Here is a 25548-nt window from a genome sequence, read left to right as displayed (position 1 = left end):
CTTGGTCCACTTTCTAGGCAAGAAAATCTTCTTGCCTCATACTCTAAGCTTTACATCTAACTTTTGGCGTTCTCTAGAGACTCTTTCAAGCACTGAGGGCCTCCGCCCATCTAGTATTTTTGTGCCTTCCACCTTTTCCACTTCTGTTCCAGATTCGAGTTCTGGGTGAAGTATCACTTCGTCTGTGAAGCTTTCACTCTCACAGGCTTAAATACAGTCTGTTAGAGCACTTATGATTTACACTGTAATCATTTATGTCCATCTCCACATTACAAGATCAGCCCTTGAAGATAAGGGATGATATACACTCATCCTCATGCTTCAATGTCTAGTATAATATTTGATAAACAGGTGCTGAATGAAGATACAATCTATCCTGCCTGGAGTAAAAAGATACTCCATCACAACTCCCCCAATTTTATTTCATCTTGCAGAGTTCTTATTAACCTTTACAAATGCCTCACAAATTCTTCCCCCTACAATTTCACAGGCCGTATTCTTCTCTGAATTCCAACTGCACCCAAGTCACCCACTACCATGTAATTTAACTGAGCACATTTCTTAATGACATCAGGTGTCTTGTCTCCCTAACTACAGAGCGAGCTCCTTGAGAACATTCTAAGTTAATTAAAATAAGCTAATAAAATGCACACAATTATTTTCTAATATATCACAATATACTGTGAACATAGCAGAGATATTATCTGATTCTCTGGGCAAATTCCTATACCTAGGATGTCCAATGTTCTGGCATTTTTGTTATGTACCTGAATTTAGAGATGATTACCTTCAAACATATTTTCTTTTAGTGCGAAACAGAAAAATACTTGCCCCGCACTTACCTGGGGTTCATGATAAGACGTCGGAAAAAGTAAGTCCAGGTGATATAATCCATTGCATCTTGCTTAGATGTTATTGTACCACCAGCAATCTCTGCATTTAGATGGTCAGAGAGCACTTCTAATAAGCTACAGAGTGAACAAGACATGGGAAACATACATGAACATTAAATGAAAAACAATTTACCTCACACAGTCAAGACTCAGATTTGATGTTCCAGGATACAGAACAAATGCTTTGTGTAATTTGTATCTTTTGTACATAATTTTGGGGAAGTAAATTGCTAGGTGGAAATAAACACAGGCTGACAGGAAGGGAGCTAATAACTTTCAGGAGGGGAAGATGAGAGCCGAGGTAAGAGCAGACAAGGGACGATACACCTTGGAGAGCAGAGAAGAGTTACTGAGGCAGATGAAAGGAGAGTTGGTAAGAAAGGGGGGATGGTTAGGATAGAGCAAGGATATTCCCTTCATTCATTCAGTGAATATTAAGTTCAGTCATATAAGACATAAATGTGCTAGGTGTTGTGGAATATACAGAGATGATCAGATGTGATGAAAGACTGGCATAACAAAATGTTCATTTCAGTTTCTTACATAAATTACAAAAAAGGGAAGCAATGTCCAACAAAAGAAAAGGCCATGTAAATTATGATACATGGAACAATATGTATTAAAAAACAGTTTTTGCAAAGGATGTTTTTAAGGATTTGAGAAAATGGCCATAATAAATTGAATGAAAAAAAAAGTTGCGATATTACTCTCCAGTCACCAGTGGCTGAGTATAAATCCGTATAGCTAATTTGGAGGGCAATTTGACAATATCTATTTGAACAATCACCGTGACCCAGCAATTTCACTTTTTCATATCACCTGATAGGGAAACATTTATAGGTTAGGATAGGGAAGCAAAATACTTCACTGCAGCAATATATGTAAGAGTTAAAAACTAGAAACTCTCTAAATGCCCATTAACAGAGAAGTTAACATATAACTTCTGTATATGTACTCTGTAGAAATAAAATATTAATAGTAGTCATATCAAGGTACACATTTAAATTTTTAATTAACTTTTTACTGAAGTACACATAGAAAAAAATACATAAATTAAACATGTACAACTCAAGTAATACAATGTGAACACATCTGTGTAACCACCACCAAGATCAAGCATTACCAGTGCCCCAGAATTCTTCCTTTTATGTTTAGTCACTCCTCTTGCTCAAAAGGATATTTTGACTTTTGTTTCTTTTCTTTACCTTAATGCAGTGGCTTGGATCTCTAGCACAATGCTTACTGGCAGTGGTGAAAACAACATCCCTGTATCATTTCCTATCTCAAAGGGAAAGCTTTCAATATTGAATCATTAATCATGATGTTTGCAATAGATTTTTAGTAGAGACTCTTTATCAGATTAAGAACATTCCCTTATATTCCTGTTGGCTAAGAGTTTTTATTATTAATGGGTATGGAATTTCACCAAACGCTTTTTTTTATATCTATGAGATAATCATATAATTTTTCTCATTTTTTCCTGCTAATGTGGTGAATTATATTCATTTATTTTCAAGTAATAAGTCATCTTTGCACTGATATTGTAATTAGTTGTAATATGTTATCTTTTTATACATTGTTAGATTTGATTTACTCATGTTTTATTTAGGATTTCTACATCTATATTCATGAGAGACACAGCTCTGTTACATTCCTTTCTTGTAAATTTATCAGGTTTTGGTATCAAGGTTATTCTACTCTCATAAAATAAGTTGGCAAATAGTCCTATCTTTTCGACTATTACATGAAGCGTTCGTGTTCAATTTCATGAGTTCAATTTCTTCCTTAAATGTTATAAAGAATTCACTAGTGGAACGTCTGGGTCAGAAAATTTCTTTGTGGAAAGATTTTAAATTTCAGATACAATTGCTTTGATAGATAAGAGGCTATTTAAATTTTCCATTTCTTTTTGTGTCAGTTTTGGTAATTTTTTAAAAAAAGCATTCTACCATTTGATCTAAAATTTAAAAATTATTTGTATAAATTTCTTCATAATATCTTATTACCTTTTAGATTTCTTTTGTATCCTGATATTGTGTTGTTCCTTCTCTCTTTTCTCTTGACCAGACTTAAAGGTTTATCAATATTATTCTTCTTTTCAAAGAACCAACTTTTCGCTTTGTTGATTTTTTTCTAATGCATGTTTGGTTTCAATTCATTAATTCTTTCTCTTATCTTTCTATCTTCTCCTTTCTTTGAGTTCAATTTGCTAATTTTTTTTCAAATTCTTGAGATGCATATTCATATAATTCATTTTTCACTCTTTCTTTTATTTTATTTTTAAAAAATTATTTATTTATTTATTTGTTTTTATTTTTGGCTGTGTTGGGTCTTTGTTGTTGTGCGCAGGCTTTCTCTAGTTGTGGCAAGCGGGGGCTACTCTCTGTTGTGGTGCGTGGGCTTCTCATTGTCGTGGCTTCTCTTGTTGCGGAGCACAGGCTCTTGGCATGTGGGATCAGTAGTTGTGGCTCGTGGGCTCTAGAGCGCAGGCTCAGTTGTTGTGGTGCACGGGCTTAGTTGCTCTGCGGCATGTGGGATCTTCCTGGGCTAGGGATCAATCCCGTGTCCCCTGCGCTGGCAGGCGGATTCTTAACCACTGCGCCACCCGGAAAGCCCTTCACTCTTTCTTTCTTTTTTTTTTTTTTCACTCTTTCTTTTAAAATACGTATATTTATGGTCATAAATTTTCTCTTAGTACAATGTTAGCTATCTCCCACAATATTAAATGTTTTTATATTTTCCAAATTAAAAAAAAAAGGAACATTAGAACTTCTAACACAGTAAAAAACTCAAAAACTATTTACAGTATAAATTAGAAATATATTTTGTCCTTTGCAGTTAGAATATGGTAAAGGCTATTCAGTATATTAAAGAAGACTATGATAAAAGGTAGCAAGTGATAAATGTTAGGAATGAAAAATGTATAAATCTGACAGACAAAAGATTATTTTCAGCTGAGAAAATGAGGAAAGACTTCGTCAAAGGGGTGGTAGTTACTGGATCCACAAAGAAGTATGTGATAATTCTGAAACTGGCCACTAGCTTAAATTATTCATTACCAACCCCTTTATTTTGGATATTTATTTATAGACTATTCTACAAAAATACACACCAAACTAACACTTTATTAAATGCTTACTATGTGCCAGACACAGTTCCAAGCACGATACATTTGATCAGTACAAGTACCCTACAAGACGGCCAGTATTGCTGCTATCTCCATCTTACAGACAGTGCACTAAGGCATTGAGGATTTAAATAACTTGTTCAAGATCAAGCAAGTAAGTGGTGGAGAGCTCAAATATGAACCCAGGTTGTCTTGCTCCGGAGTCAATGTGACTGAACAATGTACTTCACTGCTTCTTTTTTTTTAAATAAATAAATTAATTAAGTAATTTATTTTTGGCTGCGTCGGATCTTTGTTGCTGCGTGCAGGCTTTCTCTAGTTGCGGCGAGTGGGTGCTACTCTTTGTTGCGGTGCGCTGGCTTCTCATTGCAGTGGCTTCTCTTGTTGCAGAGCATGGGCTCTAGGCATGTGGGCTTCAGTAGTTGTGGCACACGGGCTCCACAGTTGTGGCTCGCGAGCTCTAGAGTGCAGGCTCAGTAGTTGTGGTGCACTGGGCTTAGTTGCCCTGTGGCACGTGGGATCTTCCTGGACCAGGGCTTGAACCTGTGCCCTCTGCATTGGCAGGTGGATTCTTAACCACCGCGCCACCAGGGAAGTCCCTTCACTGCTTCTTTTAAACAGTGTGTTTTTCTTTTATAGTGAAAATTATAATTTAATGTTGTCTTATTGTGATAAATATATTGTTTCACTTCAAATAATTCTTTTGAACTAGAAGTTTTACTGATTTTCATCTAATACAATGTCAGCACAAGAATATCAACCTGCTATGACATAATCCATTTAAATTAATTTACAGCAAAATTTACCTTGACTCTACAGGGAAAGGTTCATAAAGAAATTTTTTGTAAAAGTCTTTCTTTATGTCATGAACCAGAATTACAGCTTTGCCTTGGTCATCAAACTGAGGCCTCCCAGCACGCCCCATCATCTGGAGAACATCTATAAGAAAGAGAACAAGAGGTATTCTGCAGTGTGGCATGTAGCACAAGAAATACTGATGGATTATGGCATGTTTCTACAACACAACAAAATAAAAGGGAGTAGAGTATTTTAAGACCAGGGATGCTCTCTCTGATGCCTACTACTGAGTTCCCTAATAATTAAATAATTAATTCACTATGATAGAAAATTCAGTCCCCAAAAGAGTCTTACAGTGTGTATAAGTAAGAAAGATCAAAGATTCCTTTAGGTAAATGTTTAAAAATGCTATTTAAGAGTTATAACTATATAACTCTTATATAGGAAAACCTCTTCAGCAGAGTCATTTGCTTATTTTTCCCCATGAATAATGGATCCACTTAGGCCTCCTCTTCTTCCCATCCACTGTATAAAATTTTTCTTTTATACTGCAGGAGTCTCTGAGGTAAATAATGATTGAGAAATGATACAGATTTTACATGCATTCATTGAGTTGAAATACACATTTGGCATATTTTCCTGTTCAAAACTCACTGAAAATTCTTTTATCAAGTTTTAAAATATGTTAATAGACTGTTCATGTACAAGTTATAGCAACAAGTGCTTTGGTTCTAGAAGTCCTATAGGAAATATCATGTCTAGTGAGGGAGATTTAAAATTAAACATAATGTTTAATTATAACTTATTAAGTCACTAATTCTTACTAATCAGTACTTTTATCTATTTATAAATTTAAAACAATTACTTGTGCCTTTGACATTCATTAACACATTGGATAAGTAAAAGTAAATAAAATGGCTTAATACTTTGGAGTAATAGTTTTACTGGAAACAAAAAATTTACAATTTGTTCATCACTGACATGTGACCAATTCTCTAAAATTTAATTCATGCAAATTCAAATTATTAAGGCTAAAATAGACGTTTAATGTATTTGTAAATTTAAAAATATTACCTGTAATGGGAAAATCCACATATCGTCTTGTTTTTCCATCATAATATTCTGTTCCTTTAATAATTACTAAATGAGCTGGAAAGTTTACACCCCAGGCTAATGTACTTGTAGCAATAAGAACCTAAAAAATAAAAGATAATATCTTACATCTAACTAAAATACAACTTTTAAGTTACTTTTAAATATCTGTTCATGGAAAAAAATTACCTGAACTTTACAATTTACAAATAGTTCCTCTACTGTTTTTCGGTCCCTCTCATGTAGTCCGGCATGATGCATTCCTATTCCGAAAGCAAGTGTCAGCTTCAGGTTGGAATCTCTTACTGTTCCAATGATATTCTCCATCTGCAAATAAAAACACAATTACAAGATGTAGGTGCATTAGCTTTATATTTTTCATTTTGTTTTTTTAATTCTTATGCTATATGGGCATAAAAATATTAGGTCCCATCAGCAGTTATGATTAAAGTTAAATTAGTTGAAAAGAATATCTACTTAGTGAGAATGCATACTCTAAATTAATTAAAATGTAAATGTTATCCCTTTTATTTTTATGCATCAAGGAAAAAAATCTGTACTCATTACCCCTTAATGAGTAACAACTACTAAAAGGCTGTAATATTGCCTAAAACGTTTCAGTGTCTGTGTTCGTCTTGTTATAGAAAAGACCTCTATTTTTTGGCTCAGTGATAAAAATTTAGAAAGTATGGACAAAAAATTAATGGAAAAAATCAGTCATAATCCTACCAAAGAGTAATCATTCAAATTTAGGTATGTGACCCGGGGGCAAGTCACATACCCTCTCTGAGCCTCAGTTTCTTCATTTAAAAAATCAAACTGGTATATATTTTTGCTTACTTCTCATTTCTTTAATCAACAGTTCAGTTAAATACTTTTCATATTTACTGTTTGATTTTTTGGTAAATTATCTTTCCGTTTATTGAATAGCCTTTTTTCTTATTGGTTTGTGATAGCTCTTTATGTATTAAGGGTATCAACCCCTTGTCTATCACATGGTATAAACTTTCATCCAGTTTTATAAGTACCTCATTTTATTTATTTAATTGTTTTACTTTATGGACTTAAAATTTTAAATTGGTCCCTTATATTTTTTTGCTTAGAAAACTTTTCCTCATCTTGAGATCAAATACATATTTGCCTACTATTCCTTTAACTTCTGTTATAGTTTTATTTTTTACATTTAAATAATTAACTTGTAATTTATTTTGTAATAGAAAGTATGGTAGAAATCTAAGTTTATTTTTCCTAAATAGTTAATTATTCTAGCAATATTGGTTAAGTAATTCCTTACCTTAACTTATTTTAAATGCTAACTTTACTATATTCAGAATTCTTATACATTCCAGTTTTTTTGCATTTTAAAACAGATTGCATTTCCAGCCTCAGTTTAGCTCACTGAATTTTATATGTGTAAACAGTTTCTGAAACTCATATTCTATATATACTCTCAGAATATTCTATCACTTTCCATTCTACATGGAAAATTCTTAATGCAACACAGATTTTATGGCAACAAGCAGCAAATCTTATTTTCTTACAAAACTTACTTCCTGTAAAGAACTAAACAGAAAACCCAATCTCTTTCTGTTTAATGATAGACCTCTACTTGTCCTTAAAGAAGAAGATGACACTAGGTGCAGCCTGGGCATCTTTTTGGGCAACTCCCTGAGGGCAGTAATGCAGAGCCCAAGTGGTTTGAGAATATATGAGCATTCAGAAGAAGGACATGTTTTAGTTATGTCTACAGCTTCATGACCACATCAGTAAACAACAGTGGAGAAGGAACTTGGAAGTAGGCATCAATACATGTATAACTATTATATACCTTAAGACTGAGATAGAAGTTGGAAGACTGACATTACTTTCGGACTTCATTTCCTTTTTGCCTTCTACTATTAATCACCTCGAATATACACAAGTATACCTGCAATACACTTATGCTCCTGGCTCTGCATAACCAGTAAACAGCTCACGAAATCTCCATCTAGAGAAACTTCAGGTGGCTGCTGCCATTTGGTAAAAATGCATAAGACAAACATATTCAGGGGGGAGGGGTAAATTGGAAGATAGGGATTGATACATACACACTACTATATATAAAATAGATAACTAACAAGGGCCTATTGTATAGCACAGGGAACTCTACTCAATACTCTGTAATGGCCTATATGGGAAAAGGATCTAAAAAAAGAGTAGATATATGTATTTGTATAACAGATTCACTTTGCTGTACATCTGAAACTAACACAACATTGTAAATCAATTATACCCCAATAAAAAAAAAAGACAAACATATTCATATAATGAAGCATTCCAACTGTTTTCATTCTTACTAATTTTATTTTCAATGGTTGGAAAAGTTTTCCAAGTTTTTATGTGGCAAAAAGTTGTTTTACTCCAATAATCAAAAAAAAAAAAAGAAAGATGGAGTTTGGCTTTATAATAATTATTAGTGTATAAAAAGCATTGCATAGACTAGGTAATATTTTAATAACATACACATCAGAAATCTTATTTACCCACTTTCCTAAATTGAATGCAATGTATAAAGAATTCATTCTGTTTCATAGTCACAGTACAGTCACCTGATATTCCTGCATTATTTTTTTTACAATCTGTTTAGCAAGAATATGGAAATGTATTAATATAAATGCTGACTACAAATGCATGCTATAAAGAAAGGTACTGTCCTGTCTCATAAATTATGTTAGCTATTCTCAAGTGACAGCCTATCATCCTTTTTTCGTTCAATAGTTCACTGCATAAAATATCTTCAATTTACACTATCAAGAATAATTCATTATTCTTACTCTGACAATTAGTTTCGGGATTTTTCAGTTTCACAACTTAAATAGCAGTGTGTATGTATAACTTGTATAATTTGCAGTGTTCCATGGCAATGCCAATCATATCCAAAAATGCCAATCATATCCATGAATGGCAATGCCAATCATACCCATGAATGGCAATGCCAATCATATCCATGAATGGCAATGCCAATCATATCCATACCATTTACCATAGGAAAGCTAAGGAATCCTGTGGCAGGAGGTTTGGTGAGGCAGTAATATCTCGTCCTTTCGCATCAGGGAAGGCTGGCTGTTTCTCATTCCCTTCCCCCACTTTCACATAAATCAATGCATTAAAAAGAACTATTTGCCTATCTAAACTGGTAATGACCTAAAATCCTCATGAGGACAATCACAGAAAACAACTTCATTTATTACACGGCTACTGTGGATGAATTCTGAGTTATTTGTACATCATAAAAAAAGCAAAATTTATAGTAATGTTACTCAATCATTAAGCATAAAATATTACTAGGACAGTCTGTTTAAATTTGAAAATATAATTTTTGATTAGATTATATGCATCTTCATCCCTACACTTAAAATAGGTTTCATGTGAATCAAAACAACGTAACACAAGCAAAATTTTTCAGGAATTTAGGATAATGAAAGCTTAAAACATGATAATAGATATTATTTGTTGAGTACTTATTATGTGTCAAGCATTGTGCTTATCACTTTACAAAGATTATCACACTGAATCCTTTACATAAATATAGCCCTAAAGTAACACCTAATTCTTTTATACAACACACTATGCTTCAAGTTAAAAGACTCAGTGGCCTTGAGTACTATATAGTAGTCTTTCTCAATTCTGGTTCCCTGAGAGAATTGAGCCTCACAAAAAAATATCTGAATTACCATCTTCTTAATTTTTCCAAGGATAGTTAGTACCATTCTAGATGGTTAGGCGAAAAGTTCATTTATTACATTCATTGGATGTCTTAGGACATGAAGGCTTAATTCTTGTTAAGAAAGGCTGCTATAGAATTTTAAAAAGAATAATCATGTAAGTAAAACACTTTGATAGAGGAAGTTTTAATTCCATAGTTCATTTCTGTTCAAGGAACAACTGCTGTAATGTGCAGGTATCTTTCCGATAAACCGTCCTTGAAATACGTCTGACTGTATGTTAGTTAAACCAAAAACTTTTTTCCGTATTATAAATAAAAACAGACCTATGCTCCTCCAAGCAGTGGTCTTTCTTTAGGGTGTGGGGGAGAAGGCACATATGTAAACTGTTGAACCAATTACTTTAACTTAATAGAAATTTTTTTTATATTTTAAATTTATTATACTCAAAAAGCTTTTGTAGAAAGATAGGATTCCATTTAAGTAGATACATTACTCTGTGCCTGAAATACATTCCAGTCAGAATATAATTCAGTGAGTTGATGACAATGCTGGCTCCAAAAGAAAGGAGGAGACCAGATTGGACAAGAATGAGCTAACAGATTGTGCAGCCCAGTTCTGTCCCTTTGAGTGTGATATATTGTTTCAAGATGCTAAAAACCCATACTTTCTCAAAGCGTATCTGTTGTGCTGGTTTTCCCATTTTCACAGAATCCTCATTATCAGAACTCTGTACTCTTTTCAAAGCACATCAGACTCAGACCATATGCCACTGAATAATGCTTATCAATTGTATAAAACACTCAATAAAAGATGTACCATACAGAAGAATAATGAAAGTTACAAAGACTTTCTTTTTTAAAAAAATAATTAAATATATCACATCTGGTACAGATGTTAAATGAAGTTAAAACATTTCCTCATAATTACTTTTATTCTTAAAATACACTTTTTATGATAAACCCTACAGACTGAAGGGGAAAAACTAAAATGAAAGAAACACTTTAGAACATTCTTTTGATCTACTAATAGGAAAAAAATAAAATTAATTAAAGGTAGTAAGTTTCCAAACTTTACCAATACACCTCAGAACATATTCTCTTGCTGCCCCCTCTGAAACCCAAAACAAGCACACCTCAAAGTAATTTATGATACTGTTAATATATAAATACATTTATAAATGATTAAAAATACAATTATATGAGAAGTAAATATATAAATGAAATCTAAACAATAACATGTAAATCTTTGCTATTGTCTGCTAAATAAACACAATACTATTTTCAATGTCTGCTTTTAGTTTAGCCTGATTCTTAATAATAGCAATATCAAAACTGGGCTATATAGGGCTGAGATATTAAAAATTTTTTCCTTATTAATGTTTCCAACTTAATTCACTATGCTATTGGTAATTTTTGAGTATACATTTTATGCTTATTTCAATTTCCGGTGAGTTCAAATTCTAAAACATTCTTGGAGAACATTTTCATACATCTCTGCTTTTAAAATGCAGAGAAAGCTAATAAAAGGGACATTATAGAATTGATTTTCTAAAGTAGCACAATTTTAAATGAACAAATACTATATTAATATGAATTAAATTTGTGAAGGACCACAAGCAAAAGATTATAAATATATGACCAAATTTTACCAGAGCTTTCAGCAAAAAGAACCTATCTGTTTAAAAGATGTTATTCAATGTAATAACATTTATTGAATATTTAACTCTGTTCCAGGCCTGTTCTATGTACATTAAATGTACTAATACATTTCATCCTCACAAGATTCTTGTGGGGGTAGATTATCATCCTTTCACAGATTAAAGGATGAGGCTCAGAAGTGAAACATCCCACTTGCAGTGGGCAGTCAGTACGGAACCCAGGAAGCCTGGCTCTAGTCCATGCTCTCAACCACAATGCCACCCTCTAATCATCACATGAATGAGGGATATTTCAAATAACTACTTGAAGTAATGACATCATCCACTTGACTTAGGGCTGGACCACGTTGTTTTAAACGGTATACAAAAAGCAGATAAGATTTGAAATAATGAGTAATGTCCTAGACTCACACAGCTGGGGAATGCTACGCAGATGATTTGCAAATCTATTTCTCCTTTATCATTTGAGTATTTCTACTCCTATGCCTCAAAATGAAGAATACCTAAAATAACATTCTTTTCTAAACTAAGATATCACCTCTTACGATTGAGAACGGCACAGCTCTTGTTCGTTGCTTGCATTTGATATTTTAGCTACTGACTTCCGTACCCGTCAAATGACACACACCCTTACTTTGACTTTTCCATCTTCTCTAGACAGTATGTTGTCCATGATACCATTACTGTGCGGGACAGTAAAAGAACATGACTCTGAGACAGCCACTATGGTTTTGAGCTCCCACGCTCCGCTTACTTGCTTTGTGCTATTGGGCAAGTCACTTAATTCTTCTAAGTTTCAGTTTCTGCATCTGTAAAATTGGGATAACAGGAACAACCCTCCCAGAGTTCATGATTAAATGGGATAAGTCTTTAGTGAACTATAAAGTACTTGATAAATATAGCAATTATTACTAAGCATAATAAGAGCTTTGCCTCTTTAGTCAATAGGACATATATGATATCAACTAAGACAAAATAAAAAAGAACAGTCTCCTATCTTGAAGCTGCTCTTAATTACACAAATGTTCCATGAGACCCAACTCAGTTCAATGTCCAATGTTCAGCAAATCTGTAGATAATGTCTGTTTTGACATCTAATATTCTGAGCCTAATAGTTTTCTTCATTGGGTAGTCATTAAGAGGTCTGAAGCTTGATCAAAATAGAAAGCACTTGGGGTGGGAGTTTTGTATCAGGAGCTAAATCTATTTTAGTTTGATAAAACAGATTGTTCAAGTTGAAAATGTGGTTACCCTACATTAAACTCAACTTAATTTCTGATTTTTAACAATCTCCAAGTCCATTTTAAAAGCCTGGTACTAACTTCTTGCCTATAGGAAGAGGTCAATATGTATATATGTTGAATGAAAAAGCAAATGAATCAAAGAAAGCTATGTCAGTAGCTTGTAGAATGTAAAATGTAATATGTAAAATGTCAGTAGTAGAAACTCCACCAAATCTGAACTTGTGATCATTTTGTGTAAAGCTAGGCTATAGTTCATCTTTGTACGTCTATGAAGGTTTTACTTGTAATGAGGTTGAGTGAGTTATGTTTAGCTTAAAATGAAAAAATTTTCAAGCATCAAAAAATTCCTTCAGTATTAAGCATGTGGAAATAACACCAATTCTACTTTTCATGAATGTGCTCCTCCTGTGCACCTATGCTACAGTTTTTCACGAATTCACTTCGAAGCATTGTGTAAATTTATAATTAGCACATTTCCTTAATTATATTCAGTGTCATCTGTGTGAGTCTTCTAGCCAATTAATTTGAATTAACAAGGTTTAACAATACTATGTTCCAAGGAATTCTTGTCTTCCATACTCCTCCGATTTTCGTGTTATCCACATCTGGATTCTTTTCGTATCGTGCTTCAATCAGAAAGCTATCCCCTTTCCTGCTTCAGATTATTTCCCAGCATCTACCTTCTGGTGGTACCGCAGACTTTAGAACACAACTCAAACATTGTGGTCCAGGACCTTCAGGGCAAAAAGCCTTGTAGGATTCTGTTTAATTCATTCCTACTTGTAAGGATGTAAGGGGGAAAAAAAAAAAAAGCTAGTTGTCTTTGATGTGCTTTTCTTTTAGCTACCTGGACCTTATTTAACAGTGTGGAAGCAGAAAGGGTTAGCCCTGCTGCTAATTGGACAGACACACAGAGGAGTTGAGGAGGAGAATATAAGCAAGACTGAAGAATAAAGTCTAATCTTCAGCCAGGGTTCTGCTTTCCCATCCCAGATATGCATCTCATCCAGGGTGTGAGTGATGAAATAAGCACAGTATTCTGAGCCTTCAATCAGCAAACCCGCTCAGAAGAAAGGGTGTTCCCTCTGCTGTTTTATCTTTCCAAGCAGGTTGGCAACTATCCAGATCCCAGCACCATTCACCCTTGCACGTCAAACCAGATTGCAGAGTATTTGGCAGAAGCCAACGAACTGCACTTGTTAGGCACTAAATTATAACTAATTAAATTACATAGAAAAGCTTCTAGAAGGAGTTGTATACGCTATTTGCTTCCATTTCCTTCCCCTCCCACCCATTTATTCCTCAACTCCTTCCAAACTGGCTTATGTTCACAACATGTCACTGACCCTACTTGCCAAGTTCGTCCAAGATGTCCAAGTGCTAAATCCCACAGGTGTTTCTCTGCTCTCATCTCACTCCGCTCCCATGAACATCTGATGTAGTCAAGCACTCCTTCCTTCACGAACCCCTCCTGTCTACAGTGTTCTAGGACACTGTGTTTCCTCACTGGCACTGCTTTCTCAGGGTTCGTTGCCAGCTCCTCATTTTCTACCTAAGCTCACAACGAGAGAGTCCCCCAGGCCTGCTTTCTGATCTCCACACTCTCTATCCGAGAGTCTCAGGTGCTCACCTGGGTTTAAAGGCTGCTTCTATGCAGATGCTCCCAAGTTCATATATCTCACATCCTCTGTGGGTTTTACAGACCTCCTACATTTAACTGCCTTGAAATCTCCACTTGAAAGTCTTGGAGATACAAATTAACATGTCCAAAATATAACTTTTTTTTCTTTCCTTTTTTTTTTTTAAGCTCAGATCTGTCTTCTCTGTCTTTCTCTCTCCATCCTAAATCTGTCTCCTCCTTCCTCTCTATCCTACAGTCTCGGCTCTCCCCATTTCAATAAATGACACTATTATTTACTCAGAGGTTTAGGGTTAATAACTGGGGCACCATTCTTGATTCTTTTCAGTTTTTGAATCTCCATTTCTCATCTATTAGAAAGTCCTATTGCATCTAGCCCCAAATATATTTTTTCATTCCCACTGTTACCACTCTAGGTGGCCCCTAGGTCACCACCATCGTTAATTCCATGCTTACTTCCACTTCCATCCATTTTCCACTAAGCAGCAAAAGTGATCTTAAAATGTAAATTGGGGTATGTAATTTGTTTAGCTTAAAACCCTTTAATGCCCTGGAACACTCCTCCCTCAGATATGTGCTTAGTTTGCTTCCTTGCTTCCTTCAGTTCTTTGTTCAAAGGTACCTTCATCAGGGAGGCCTTCTCAACTTGTGTTAACGTACAACATTCCACTACCATCTTTGGCATTCCCTATTCCCTTTAACTTGCTTATTTTTTTCCCCCCACGTGAATTATTACAACCTGACATACTTGCTTATTAGCTATCACTCCCACTAGAATGTTAATTCCGTAGGGCAGGAACTTTACCTGACACACAGAAGGAGCTCAATAAATGTTGGTCTAATAAATGAAAAAATGACTGTCTTCCCATAGTACTTAGAGTAACAATCCAAGCTCCTTGACCATGGGTCTATGGCCTTGCATGAGCTGGCTCCTGCCCGTCTCTCAAATGTGACTTGTGCCACCCTCCTCTGCTTATTCGGCTCCAGCTGAACTGATCTTCTCACTGTTCCTTTAACACGCTGTCCCTTCACCTGAAACGCTGTTATCTTCTCCCTTTGGGTTCTTAAGCTCTGGTGCTCAGCTTAAATGTCATCTCTTTAGAGAAGTCTTCTCTGACTAATCCATTTAAAGAAGCCTCCCATTCCCCTATTCTATTTCATTTCTTATTGGTTTCTTCCATACAATTTTCATAATTTGATATCAACTTATTTATTTAATCATGCATATATTTTTAAATTTCTATTTTCTTCACTTAAGCTCTTTGAGATTTGGGATCAGTAAGGCTAACACACAGTGCTTGGTAAGTTGTAGACATTCAATAAATATATGTTAAATAAATGAATACTTTACAAATTCTCTTAAGAGCTACCTATTGATTTAAGTTAGAGGATTATTTAACGGATATTTTTGAGGGGGGAGAGAAAGAATTCCTGACTATGTAATACCAGGTAACCTTGCAACTGAAGCTGCTGATCACGAACTGGATGTTATCTGAGCTATCTAGCTATATATTTGGGTGCACCTAGCAGCACTCATCATTATTAGAAATAAAAGGAGCTGATGGAAGAATATCATGAAAGGTGATCCCTGAACCCTCCATGTGTGTGCCTATTCCTGCCATACTATCCCTACTTCAACCTATGTACCTAGGCCCCATGGGGTATTTCTTATGTCAAATTGACTGAGGGGGAAAAAAATTCCAAATTCCAAATGGCTTTGAACAAGATTGTGGCACCATAAGAAGTACACTGATGTGGTATTATGGTCCTTTCATGGATGACTCTAAGGAAAGGAGTAAAAGTTGAGTGTCATGTATCTCCCTGTCACTTTACTACAAAGTAGAGATGATGCAAATTGATGACCCATCCTTTGCTCTGTAGTTACTGGATAAGCCAAATGGTCAGGAGCTTGGCAAGAGTGCTATTGGAGGACAAGTGGCAAGAAAGGCAGAAGTTTTACGTAGATGAACTTTTAGAATGGTGCTAGAATAAACAGCTACCTATATCCCACGAAGATGTTTACCAAAAAGTTAACAGCAGTGTGGAAAATGCTGTTAACAGTCAAGTGGGCATCTGAGGGTACCCAGCAGCTTCCCTCCCAGGCCCCAGGTCTTTGTGCAATGGTTCCATGTACTAAGTGGCTCCATGGTGGAAGAGATGAAACTCTGCCTGGGCTAAACACGGACTTCCACTTCCTCAGGCCGACCCACTACTTCCACTGCTCAGTGCCCCATATGCCGCCAACGCAGACAACCCTGGGCCCATTATAAGAACCTTCGCCATTGGAACAGACAGCTATCTGGTGGTAAGGGAATTATACTGGACCCTTTCTATCACAGAGGGGACATCTATTTGAGATGATGTCTAGAATGGACACTATAGATTTTGATTCTCCTATCCTGCCCATCATGTCCTGCTAGTGGCTTCAGTGGTAGGATTACTGAATGCTTTATACATCTTCATGATATCCTGTATGATAATGTTTCTGACTGAAGAGCTCACATCATAGAGAAAGATTAAGACAATGGATGCCATGGGATCCACTGTTCCTATTATGTCTCTCATTACCCAGGAAGAGCAGGTTTTATAGATTAATGACTCAGAGTGGCAGCTGAGAGACATTACTTTGCCAAGGTTGGGGTGCTGTTTTGTAGGATAAGGTGTATGCTCTGAACTAAGTAATCATTAAGTGATACTACTTCTCTCACTGCCAGAACATACAGTTCCAGGAACCAAGTAGTCAGTGTGTGCCGATGTCTCCTGCAAACGTAGCTAATAAACCACTTGGAAATTTTTTGTTTCCTTTCCCTATACCTCTAGCTCTTCTAGTTTACAGACTTAATATCCAAGGGATGTAACAATTTACTTGGAAGCTGAAACAGCCACAGGGCCATTTGAGGCCCTTATGCTACAGGGTGAGCAAGCAAAATATGGTCCTGGTGTAGTTTAGGTGACTGACCCTGATGGAAAAACTGGGCTACTGTTACACAATAAGGGGAGGGAAAACTTTGAATGGACCTCAGAGAAATCTTCTCACATTTGGAAAATAAATCAAAGTTCTAAAAAACCCTATATATTAAGCATACATGAACATCCATTTTCCAGTGTCTCAGTAATGTGGGTTTTGGTAACTCCACTGGATAAAGAATCTTAATTAGCTTAGGGGCTGGTTGAAGAAGTGTACAGGTGATGGATAGCAGGGAAAATAAATCACAAATATCTTGTTAGCTCCCCAATCAGTTGCAGAAACGAATACTGTGGTCTCTACCCTTGCTATCTCATATATGTACTAACATATTTTATTTATTTATTTATTTTAAAATGTATTTATTTTATTTTTTTGGCTGCATTGGGTCTTCATTGCTCTGCGTGGGCTTTCTCTAGTTGTGGCGAGCGGGGGCTACTCTTTGTTGCAGTGCATGGACTTCTCATTGCAGTGGCTTCTCTTGTTGCGGAGCACGGGCTCTAGGAGCGCGGGCTTCAGTAGTTGTGGCTCACGGGCTCTAGAGCACAGGCTCAGTAGTTGTGGCGCATGGGCTTAGCTGCTCCGCGGCATGTGGGATCTTCCCGGACCAGGGCTCGAACCCGTGTCCCCTGCATTGGCAGGCGGATTCTTAACCACTGCGCCACCAGGGAAGCCCTGCACTAACATATTTTAACTAATTTCACTTCTCTTTCCTCTCCCTATCCTCTACTGTTGAATATAGCATGTGTTAATTGTGGGTAACTTTATCACTTAGTCCATTGGCTAGAGAATATTGAGAGAGGATTGCCAAAGAACCAGAGGGTGACTGGATATAATCAAGAGATCTAGGATTAATGGATTTAATGATGAAATTTTCAGTTGCCCCCCCTTGGGGAGGGATGAGTGGATTTTGGTTATATGAGGGAGAACTGCATTGTTAGAAGAAATTTTTTTTTTTACGTGTAGGTTTGGAGAGACTGTGTATCCATGAGTTTGGACAGATAATAGACTATAGTGAACCTTTACTGCTTGTACCTACACTGTTTATAGACAGCCAGTATCTGAAAATCCCTCAGCAGAGGTCAAAGAGAAGAAGATATTCCTTAGTCCTGCATGCTAGAGATTGAAGTTCAGGCATTCAGATGTTTCTGTCTTGAAATTGAAGCTTGAGAGAGTGAGGCAAAAGCCCAACAATAGTTTGAGGTTAATGGTGGAAGTGGTGGCTGTCCAAGTGAGAATTCAAGAGACGGGGCAGCACATGCCCACAAACTTTTGAAATCAGTGCAAGAAGTCTTCATGATGGCAAATATGAAAGGGCATTACTTTTGGGGTTTTCTCATTCTGCAGTATGATTTCATATCAGTGATCCACTTGAAGAGGATCTGCTTTCTAATACTTTACTTTAGGTAAAGTAAAGAGACTTTACTGGGTTAAAAAGTTAGATGGACAACTCCTTTTGTCTTTGCTGAGAAACAAAATACAACACATATATTCTTCCTTGGTCACATTCTCTCTCTCCAGCCTCTTCAGATTTGCCCTAGCTTTCTTTACTCCCTCCACTGAACCTCTCCCCTCCCACCTCCACATCTAGGGACACTTTCTGACTTCACACCATTCAGTTTCAGAATGACTTTGATGCTACCCTCTTCCACAAGCACTCTGCATCACAGCTGCCAGGATAACTGCTCCCGCGCTTACTCTGCCTCCTTGAATGCTCAAGTTGTCAACACTAGAGTCCTAACCAGAGCACTCATGACCTACCACAGAACACCGACCTGACACTGTCCAAGGAGCAGCAATAGGAATCATCACCAAGTGTCTAGCCCCGGATACTACAGAAAATAACTCTTACAAAATTAAAGTGTTAAAAAGTCCTCCTAATTCAATTATTTAGGGGATTCAACAACGCACGGAAACACCTGCTTTAGAGGAGGTTTTGGTATAATCAGAATGAATTTGCATAATAATTGGTTATAAACCCTAAGAAATTTTGATTTTAAAGGTGATTGCTTTTAGAGGCAGGAATAAAAACAAAGCCTGGGCTGTCTTATTCTTGAGATGGGCTTAGTGAAACAAAATGTGCAGAAATGACAATTTCTAACTGTCCTATCTTAGCAATGAAAGTCTATGAAACAGGAGAAACCATGCAAGTAAATTCTATGGTTTCTAACGAGCCTTGGTGATAGATTTTTGGGTTAAATAAAAACAAAACAAAACAAAACAAAACAGAGAGGTAGTTCCATATAATGGCTGAGCTGTCCAGAATTCCTTAGGTCTCATACCTTAAAATAAAAAAATAAAGCATAGTAGAGTCGTACTATAGTTGGGGAGAGCACATGAGGCTCACATTTGAGGTTCATGTGAGTCACGTATGTGCTAAAGGCACAGCTCTTATATATATGAGCAAACATCCCAAAATGGGTCCAATAAGTAGGTACCTTGCACCTTGACTTCTAAGAAAAGTCTCCATTAGGAACACTGTTAGGGATAAGACACAAGAAGAAAACAAAAACAAAAACAAAAAACAAAACTAAGCTTAGATAGATGCTGCACATAAACTAAACTGTCAATATTCCATACAACTATTTTTCAGCATTTGCCTTCTAAGTCAAGATACTGTTTAGACAAAACAGGGTGATTATTTGGGCACAATAATTAAATAACACAGGACAAGGAACTTTTGACAAAATTATTTTGATTTGAAATCATCTTGAATTATACAGCTTGTATATGCCTACAAGTCACATTAAGGAAGTAATGATGAAACTTAAAAGATAAAATGATAACTTTCACTCTACTTCATGGAGTCATGTGATACCTTTTATATGAAGCTAATTTTGGGGTCATCTGTGGTCCTATGCAAGAATACTTTGAAATATTAACTATTATTAGTTAACTAATATTAGTTAATGTATGACCATAATATACATGGTACCATCCAATAGGGGTACTAACCCTAAATGAATCGTAAGATGTGGAAGGGGAGAAATATGTGACTGTTGACATTGACACTAGCGGGCTAGGAGCAGCATGTTTACTGTTCTTCAGGCTGCGTGAGATGAGAAAGGGGAGATGTGCAGGGAGAAGGAGGACAATGCAACAGTTTTATTACCGATATCATCTATTTTTTCATCATAACTCCAACTAGGAACATATTTTAAAAAACTGGAAAGGATGAGAAAAGAAAAATCTCTGTCTACAAATCTATGGCGGGGAGGAGGTATACCTACGTTTAGAAGTATTAGAAGGAATCACAAAGCCCATATAAACAGATTGTATCACGTAAAATGCAAAAACTGCTATTTGAAAAAACAACTAAGATAAATGACATTCAGTGAACTACCAAAATTTACTAATAAAGTAGATGAAAGATTAATACGTATATATAATCAATACATATACATGGAAAAAAGTGACATCATAAGGCGTACCTCATTTTATTGTGTTTTGCAGATACTGTGTTTTTTTACAAATTGAAGGTTTTTGGTGACTCTACATTGAGCAAGTCCATGAACACCGTTTTTTCAACAACATTTGCTCACTTCATGTCTCTGTGTCACGTTTTGGAAGTTCTCTCAATGTTTCAAACTTTTTCATCATTATTATATTTGTTACAATGAGCTGTGATCAGTGATGTTTGATGTCACTACTACGACTACTGAAGGCTCAGATGATGGTTAGTGTTTTTTAGCAATACAGTCTTTTTACATTAAGGTATGTACATTCTTTTAAGACATAATGCTATTGCACACTTAACTGACTATAGTATAGTGCAAATATAACTTTTGTCATGATCTAGGAAACCAAAAATTTCGTGTGATTTGCTTTATTGCAAGGTTTGCTTTATTGCAATGGTTTGGAGCCCAATCTACAATATCTCCAAAGTATGCTTGTATAGTTTTAGGGGAGTGTGTGTGTGTGTGTGTGTGTGTGTGTGTGTGTGTGTGTGTGTCTGTGTCTGTGTGGTATTTTAATTTGGTAAGGCTCCCACACAAATCTATAAGAAAAATTGTTGTACTGCAACAGATAAAAGCCCAAAGGAATGAAGGGACAAAAAAGAAAAAAATTAAACAAATATATATTAAAAAATGTTCAACCACAAAAAAATTAAGGAACACATAAACACTAAAACAAGAAACATTTTATGTATGATATAACAATAAATTACGACAAATGAGGATGTAGTGAAACTGTTACTCTCATATACTGCTGACAATTCATACATCAATAGTGATAACCACAATGACTATTGCCCTTTTGGAAAGTAATTATCAGTGTATATGAAAAGCTATAAGAATGTCCACATTATCCGACCCATTGATTCTAAATTTAGAACTTTATACTGAGGAAATAATTCTAACAAAGAAAAACCTATAATAATAAAGATGCATAATTATTTAATTATAGGAGAAAAATACAATGGAATAGCCACATAATAGAATATTATTATGTAGACATAAAAGAATTTAATGACGGTTATTACTTAGTTAAAGGATAACAACAGGTTTTTAATTTTCACATACTTATCAGTGTTTTCTAAATTTTCAAAAATGGCCATGTTATATAGTTTATAAAAAGTTAATTTTGCAAAATTGATTATAAATTCCATGAGGGCAGTGAATGCTCAAATATTAGAGAAATCTTAGCTGAATATTAAAATATGCATAGGTGATGATGTTAAAGGGAAAAATACAAGAATAAATATGACGTAAAAAAATAAATATTTAGTGGAAAAATACTGGAAGAAAATCCATCCAAATATTAATAGTTTTAAGGTGGCAGTATTTATGCATTTTCTCCATCTTTTCCCCATATTTCTGTAATGTTATACAAAACTTTTAATATAGATTAAAACTAAACATAATTATATAGGTAATTTCCATTATACTACGATACAAACTAATTTGACATGTATAAGAAGTAGAAATAAAATATGTTGCTTACCTCTCTTTCATCCATATTCAACCACTGCTTTGGATCTTCTTCAGAGGCCAGAAAGGCTATCAATTCCAAAGCAGTAAGACGGGTTTGACGTCTTGATGAGACAAATATCAGAACAGGTTTGGCTGGAGAATGGCTTCTAATTGCTGTTGAAAAGTTGTGGAAAATAAAATGGTAAGCCACTTATACCAGAATCCGAATTTCATTAGGATATCAAATGGACACATGAAAACTAATGGTGTAAATGATTTAATTGAATTCATAATTTGGTCATGAAGTATAGCATTACTTGAGCTACTACCTGGATCTGACAGCATATTGGAGAAATGATAGGAAAGGAAAGGTAGCTGGCTCAGGGGAGTATTCTGCCTAGGACAGGGAAGACTGAACTATCTCCACTCCCGGTTCTGTTCTGAACTGCCAAGGAAGGAGACTTAAAAGCAGAGACTCTCCATTCATAGCTGTATATGGATACTAAATCTTAGGTGGGGTTTTCTATTTCTGAGTTGTGCTTCTGCTTGCCTGAGCAGTGATATTCCACAGTTAATTGGTCCTGGGGTCTGGAGAGAGAGTCAAGTCCTGGGGGGGATGGTGAAGAAAAGCCACAAAAAATTCCTTTTATTTTTGTCCTGTTGCCAGTAGATAGAAAAATTAAGAGAGTTTGTATCAATAAATTAGTCAGAAATAAGTCAGAAGAATGTTTTCCTTCTGTTTTTCTAAAAACATATGTGTAAGATTTCAAGAGGGAAGATAAGAGAATGTAGAAGAGAGCTGAAAAGAATACCACACTTGAATCTATATCTGAGTGACGGCACATAGGGAGTAGACACACAGAAGATGAGTAGTAATAAGACTGAAAAACAATTACTTAAAGAGCCACATAAATCATTTGACCTAATTGGAGTTGAGGTTTCTTTGCTATGCATAGTCTCCAAAATGCTGATAAGATGGCACAAGTAGAATTTATACTTATGTGTACACAGGTGTCTTAAAACAGAGTTATTAAAAACTTTTATTTTATATAAAAAGTTCAACCTCCTTGTAATTTCTTGTTTGAAATGTGAGCTGCAGAATTTCTTTTTATGGGCTAAAAAACAAGGTTCATAAATGGAAATGTTGACATAACTTTGACTACATTTATACCCTAAGAGTGAGAAATAAAGCTATCATAAAATCATAAATCTAAACTGAAAGAAATATAGTGATCCACTACAGGTATAATAAATAGTTTACAAGGACAGCTACTGTACTTATGCCATATCTAGAGAAGTGCAGGTATAGGTTATTTACTATTGATTTACATAACACAAAATGCTTCATTTCAATCACTGGTTTGCAATCAGCCATTCCTTAAATAAATATAAGCAATCTACAATACATACTATGAAAAATGAACACACTCACAGTTTATCAGAATTTATAGAATGCAAATGGTAATGCTCTGATAAATCATATTAGAGATACAACGTTTAAAATACACATATTAGTACAATATTGGTATCATTTGTACACATAACCGTGAATGAATTTGCCTCTTTTTTAAACCTCAACATTTAATGGATTTTTGCTGCTGCAAGAACAGGTGTGGCTGAACAGCTCACGACAGATTTATTGTTCATTAGTGATTTTGTACAATGCTTCTGTGGAGGTGTAAATAATCTGAACTGCCAAGATTGGTCTCTAGCTCACAATCAATACTTTGCTTCTGTCATAAGGCTAATTACAGCAGCTAAAAAGCCACCTCACAACTGTCAACTCACAAACAACAGCGGTTCACGTTAGAGAATTTATTTTGGAGGTTATTTTTAATTGATATAATAAATATTCCTTATGCAGCCTAAACATGAAAACATGTTTTAGTAAGATAGGAGTGTTATTCTCAAATCTCTCTTGCTTGCCTAATTTGTTAGAAAGGGAAAAACAAAAAACAAAACAAAACATATAAACAGATGCATTGCCAAAAAAAGTACTGAAATTTTTAAGATGATTTCTGATAAAAATCAGTATTATGTGAGTTTTTAAAACTTGTACCCTCTATTTATCATTTACTCAAGCTACTACCATAGTACCTTAATAAATTATTTTTAAGACTAATTTGATTATTTTTAAAAGTTACATACATTTATTCTACTATAAAGACATTATCACTTATGAAATCTAATTGTCAATAGTTAATTCAACATATATTTATATTCCTTAACAGTTAAGGTAAATAGTTGTAGATATTTGTAGAAGTTGGAGCAGTACCACCCTTTCAAAGAAACCCACATCATTTAGAATGCATTTAAAGGCTACCATACAAAATGGTTGGTATTTCATTCCAAGAATCTGAAGCTTACCCTGAAATGTAGGCTTATTCATACTAGCCATACGAGGACAGTAATGTTGACCTGGGAAACCCTGAATGTGAACTTCCAGTGGAACTGGACGCACTGATGGTCGGAAGTTGAACAAGCCCATCTAGAGTAAAAATGAGAGAGAAACCATTTCCAGTTTTTATACTTTAGTTTATAGTGTTATAGCACCTCTTTAATATGGCCTTGAGCCATACTATTAAATGCCTGATTTATCAATCTTCCACATACCTGACGAATGTTGAGCCAGTCAGCAAGGTCTCTGGCATTAGCCAATGCAGTAGATAGTCCAACTACTCTAACAGGCTTTTCTGTGTGAGATGAGATGAAATTCGTTCGAGATACAATGACTTCTAGAACAGGGCCTCTTTCCTCCCCTAAGAAATAGGAATAATGTATGTTAATCATTTAACACAAGTCCTGATGCTGGCTGCTGCAAGTATGAAGAGTTGAAGTTTGCAAACTGGATTCAGATATAGTGGCACCCACCGAGCAGATGGATCTCATCTATGATGAGAATAGTGACTTGCTTTACATAGTTCCGATTTTGCCAGCTTCTGCTGACTCCATCCCACTTCTCTGGTGTGGTGACGATAAGGTCAGCCTTGGCAATGGATTTCATATCAGGAGTTACATCCCCTGTTAGTTCAATAACTCTGGAGAAGAATAAAAATGATCCCTTTAATTTTTCAGGTAACACATGAGCTTGGAAAAGCAAAAATATGTCTTTCAAAATAAAATTTTATTATGCTTAAAACTACTTTATCTCCCTTTGATTTCTGAAATTTTCTGACTTGAGTCCAAAACAGATGTTTCTTAATGATTCTAAGATGATTTCTTTCCATAAAATGAAGAATGTATAAAAGCAAATCACTGAAATCTAACTTTTATGCAGACATGCAAGGGTGTCAAACTTTGCTTTATGTTTACAAAGTCTCTGCCCTATGTGATTTTATAGAGTTGAACTCACACCTCCTCCATATGTTGGAATAAACACCTTTCTAATGAGGGAAAGTGTTAACTTATTAAGACAAAAGGAGACATTCACTAAGAATATGATTATGTCTATCAAACATTTAGAGAAGAGCTAACATCTATCCTTCTCAAACTCTTCCAAAATATAGCAGAGGG

The 25548-nt window shown here is 35.3% G+C and overlaps 1 protein-coding gene across 2 annotated transcripts in view; it reads right to left on the bottom strand.

Moving 5' to 3' along the window:
- Positions 1–25548, bottom strand: part of ASCC3 (activating signal cointegrator 1 complex subunit 3) — a 335131-nt gene that overhangs the window by 84209 nt on the left and 225374 nt on the right. For both annotated transcript variants that reach the window (XM_082475077.1, XM_082475078.1), the window contains 8 exons: positions 24907–25073; positions 24649–24794; positions 24403–24523; positions 22067–22209; positions 6100–6237; positions 5893–6013; positions 4827–4959; positions 843–968 (listed from right to left, as the gene is read on the bottom strand). In XM_082475077.1, the coding sequence (XP_082331203.1) occupies positions 843–968; positions 4827–4959; positions 5893–6013; positions 6100–6237; positions 22067–22209; positions 24403–24523; positions 24649–24794; positions 24907–25073 (1095 nt within the window). The remainder of the gene's footprint in view (positions 1–842; positions 969–4826; positions 4960–5892; positions 6014–6099; positions 6238–22066; positions 22210–24402; positions 24524–24648; positions 24795–24906; positions 25074–25548) is intronic.

This window comes from Balaenoptera physalus (genome assembly GCF_965194825.1).
Source record: "Balaenoptera physalus genome assembly, chromosome: 9".
Lineage (NCBI taxonomy): Eukaryota > Metazoa > Chordata > Mammalia > Artiodactyla > Balaenopteridae > Balaenoptera > Balaenoptera physalus.
Note: the sequence above shows the minus strand (reverse complement) of the source record. Positions and strands in the feature narration are given on the sequence as shown.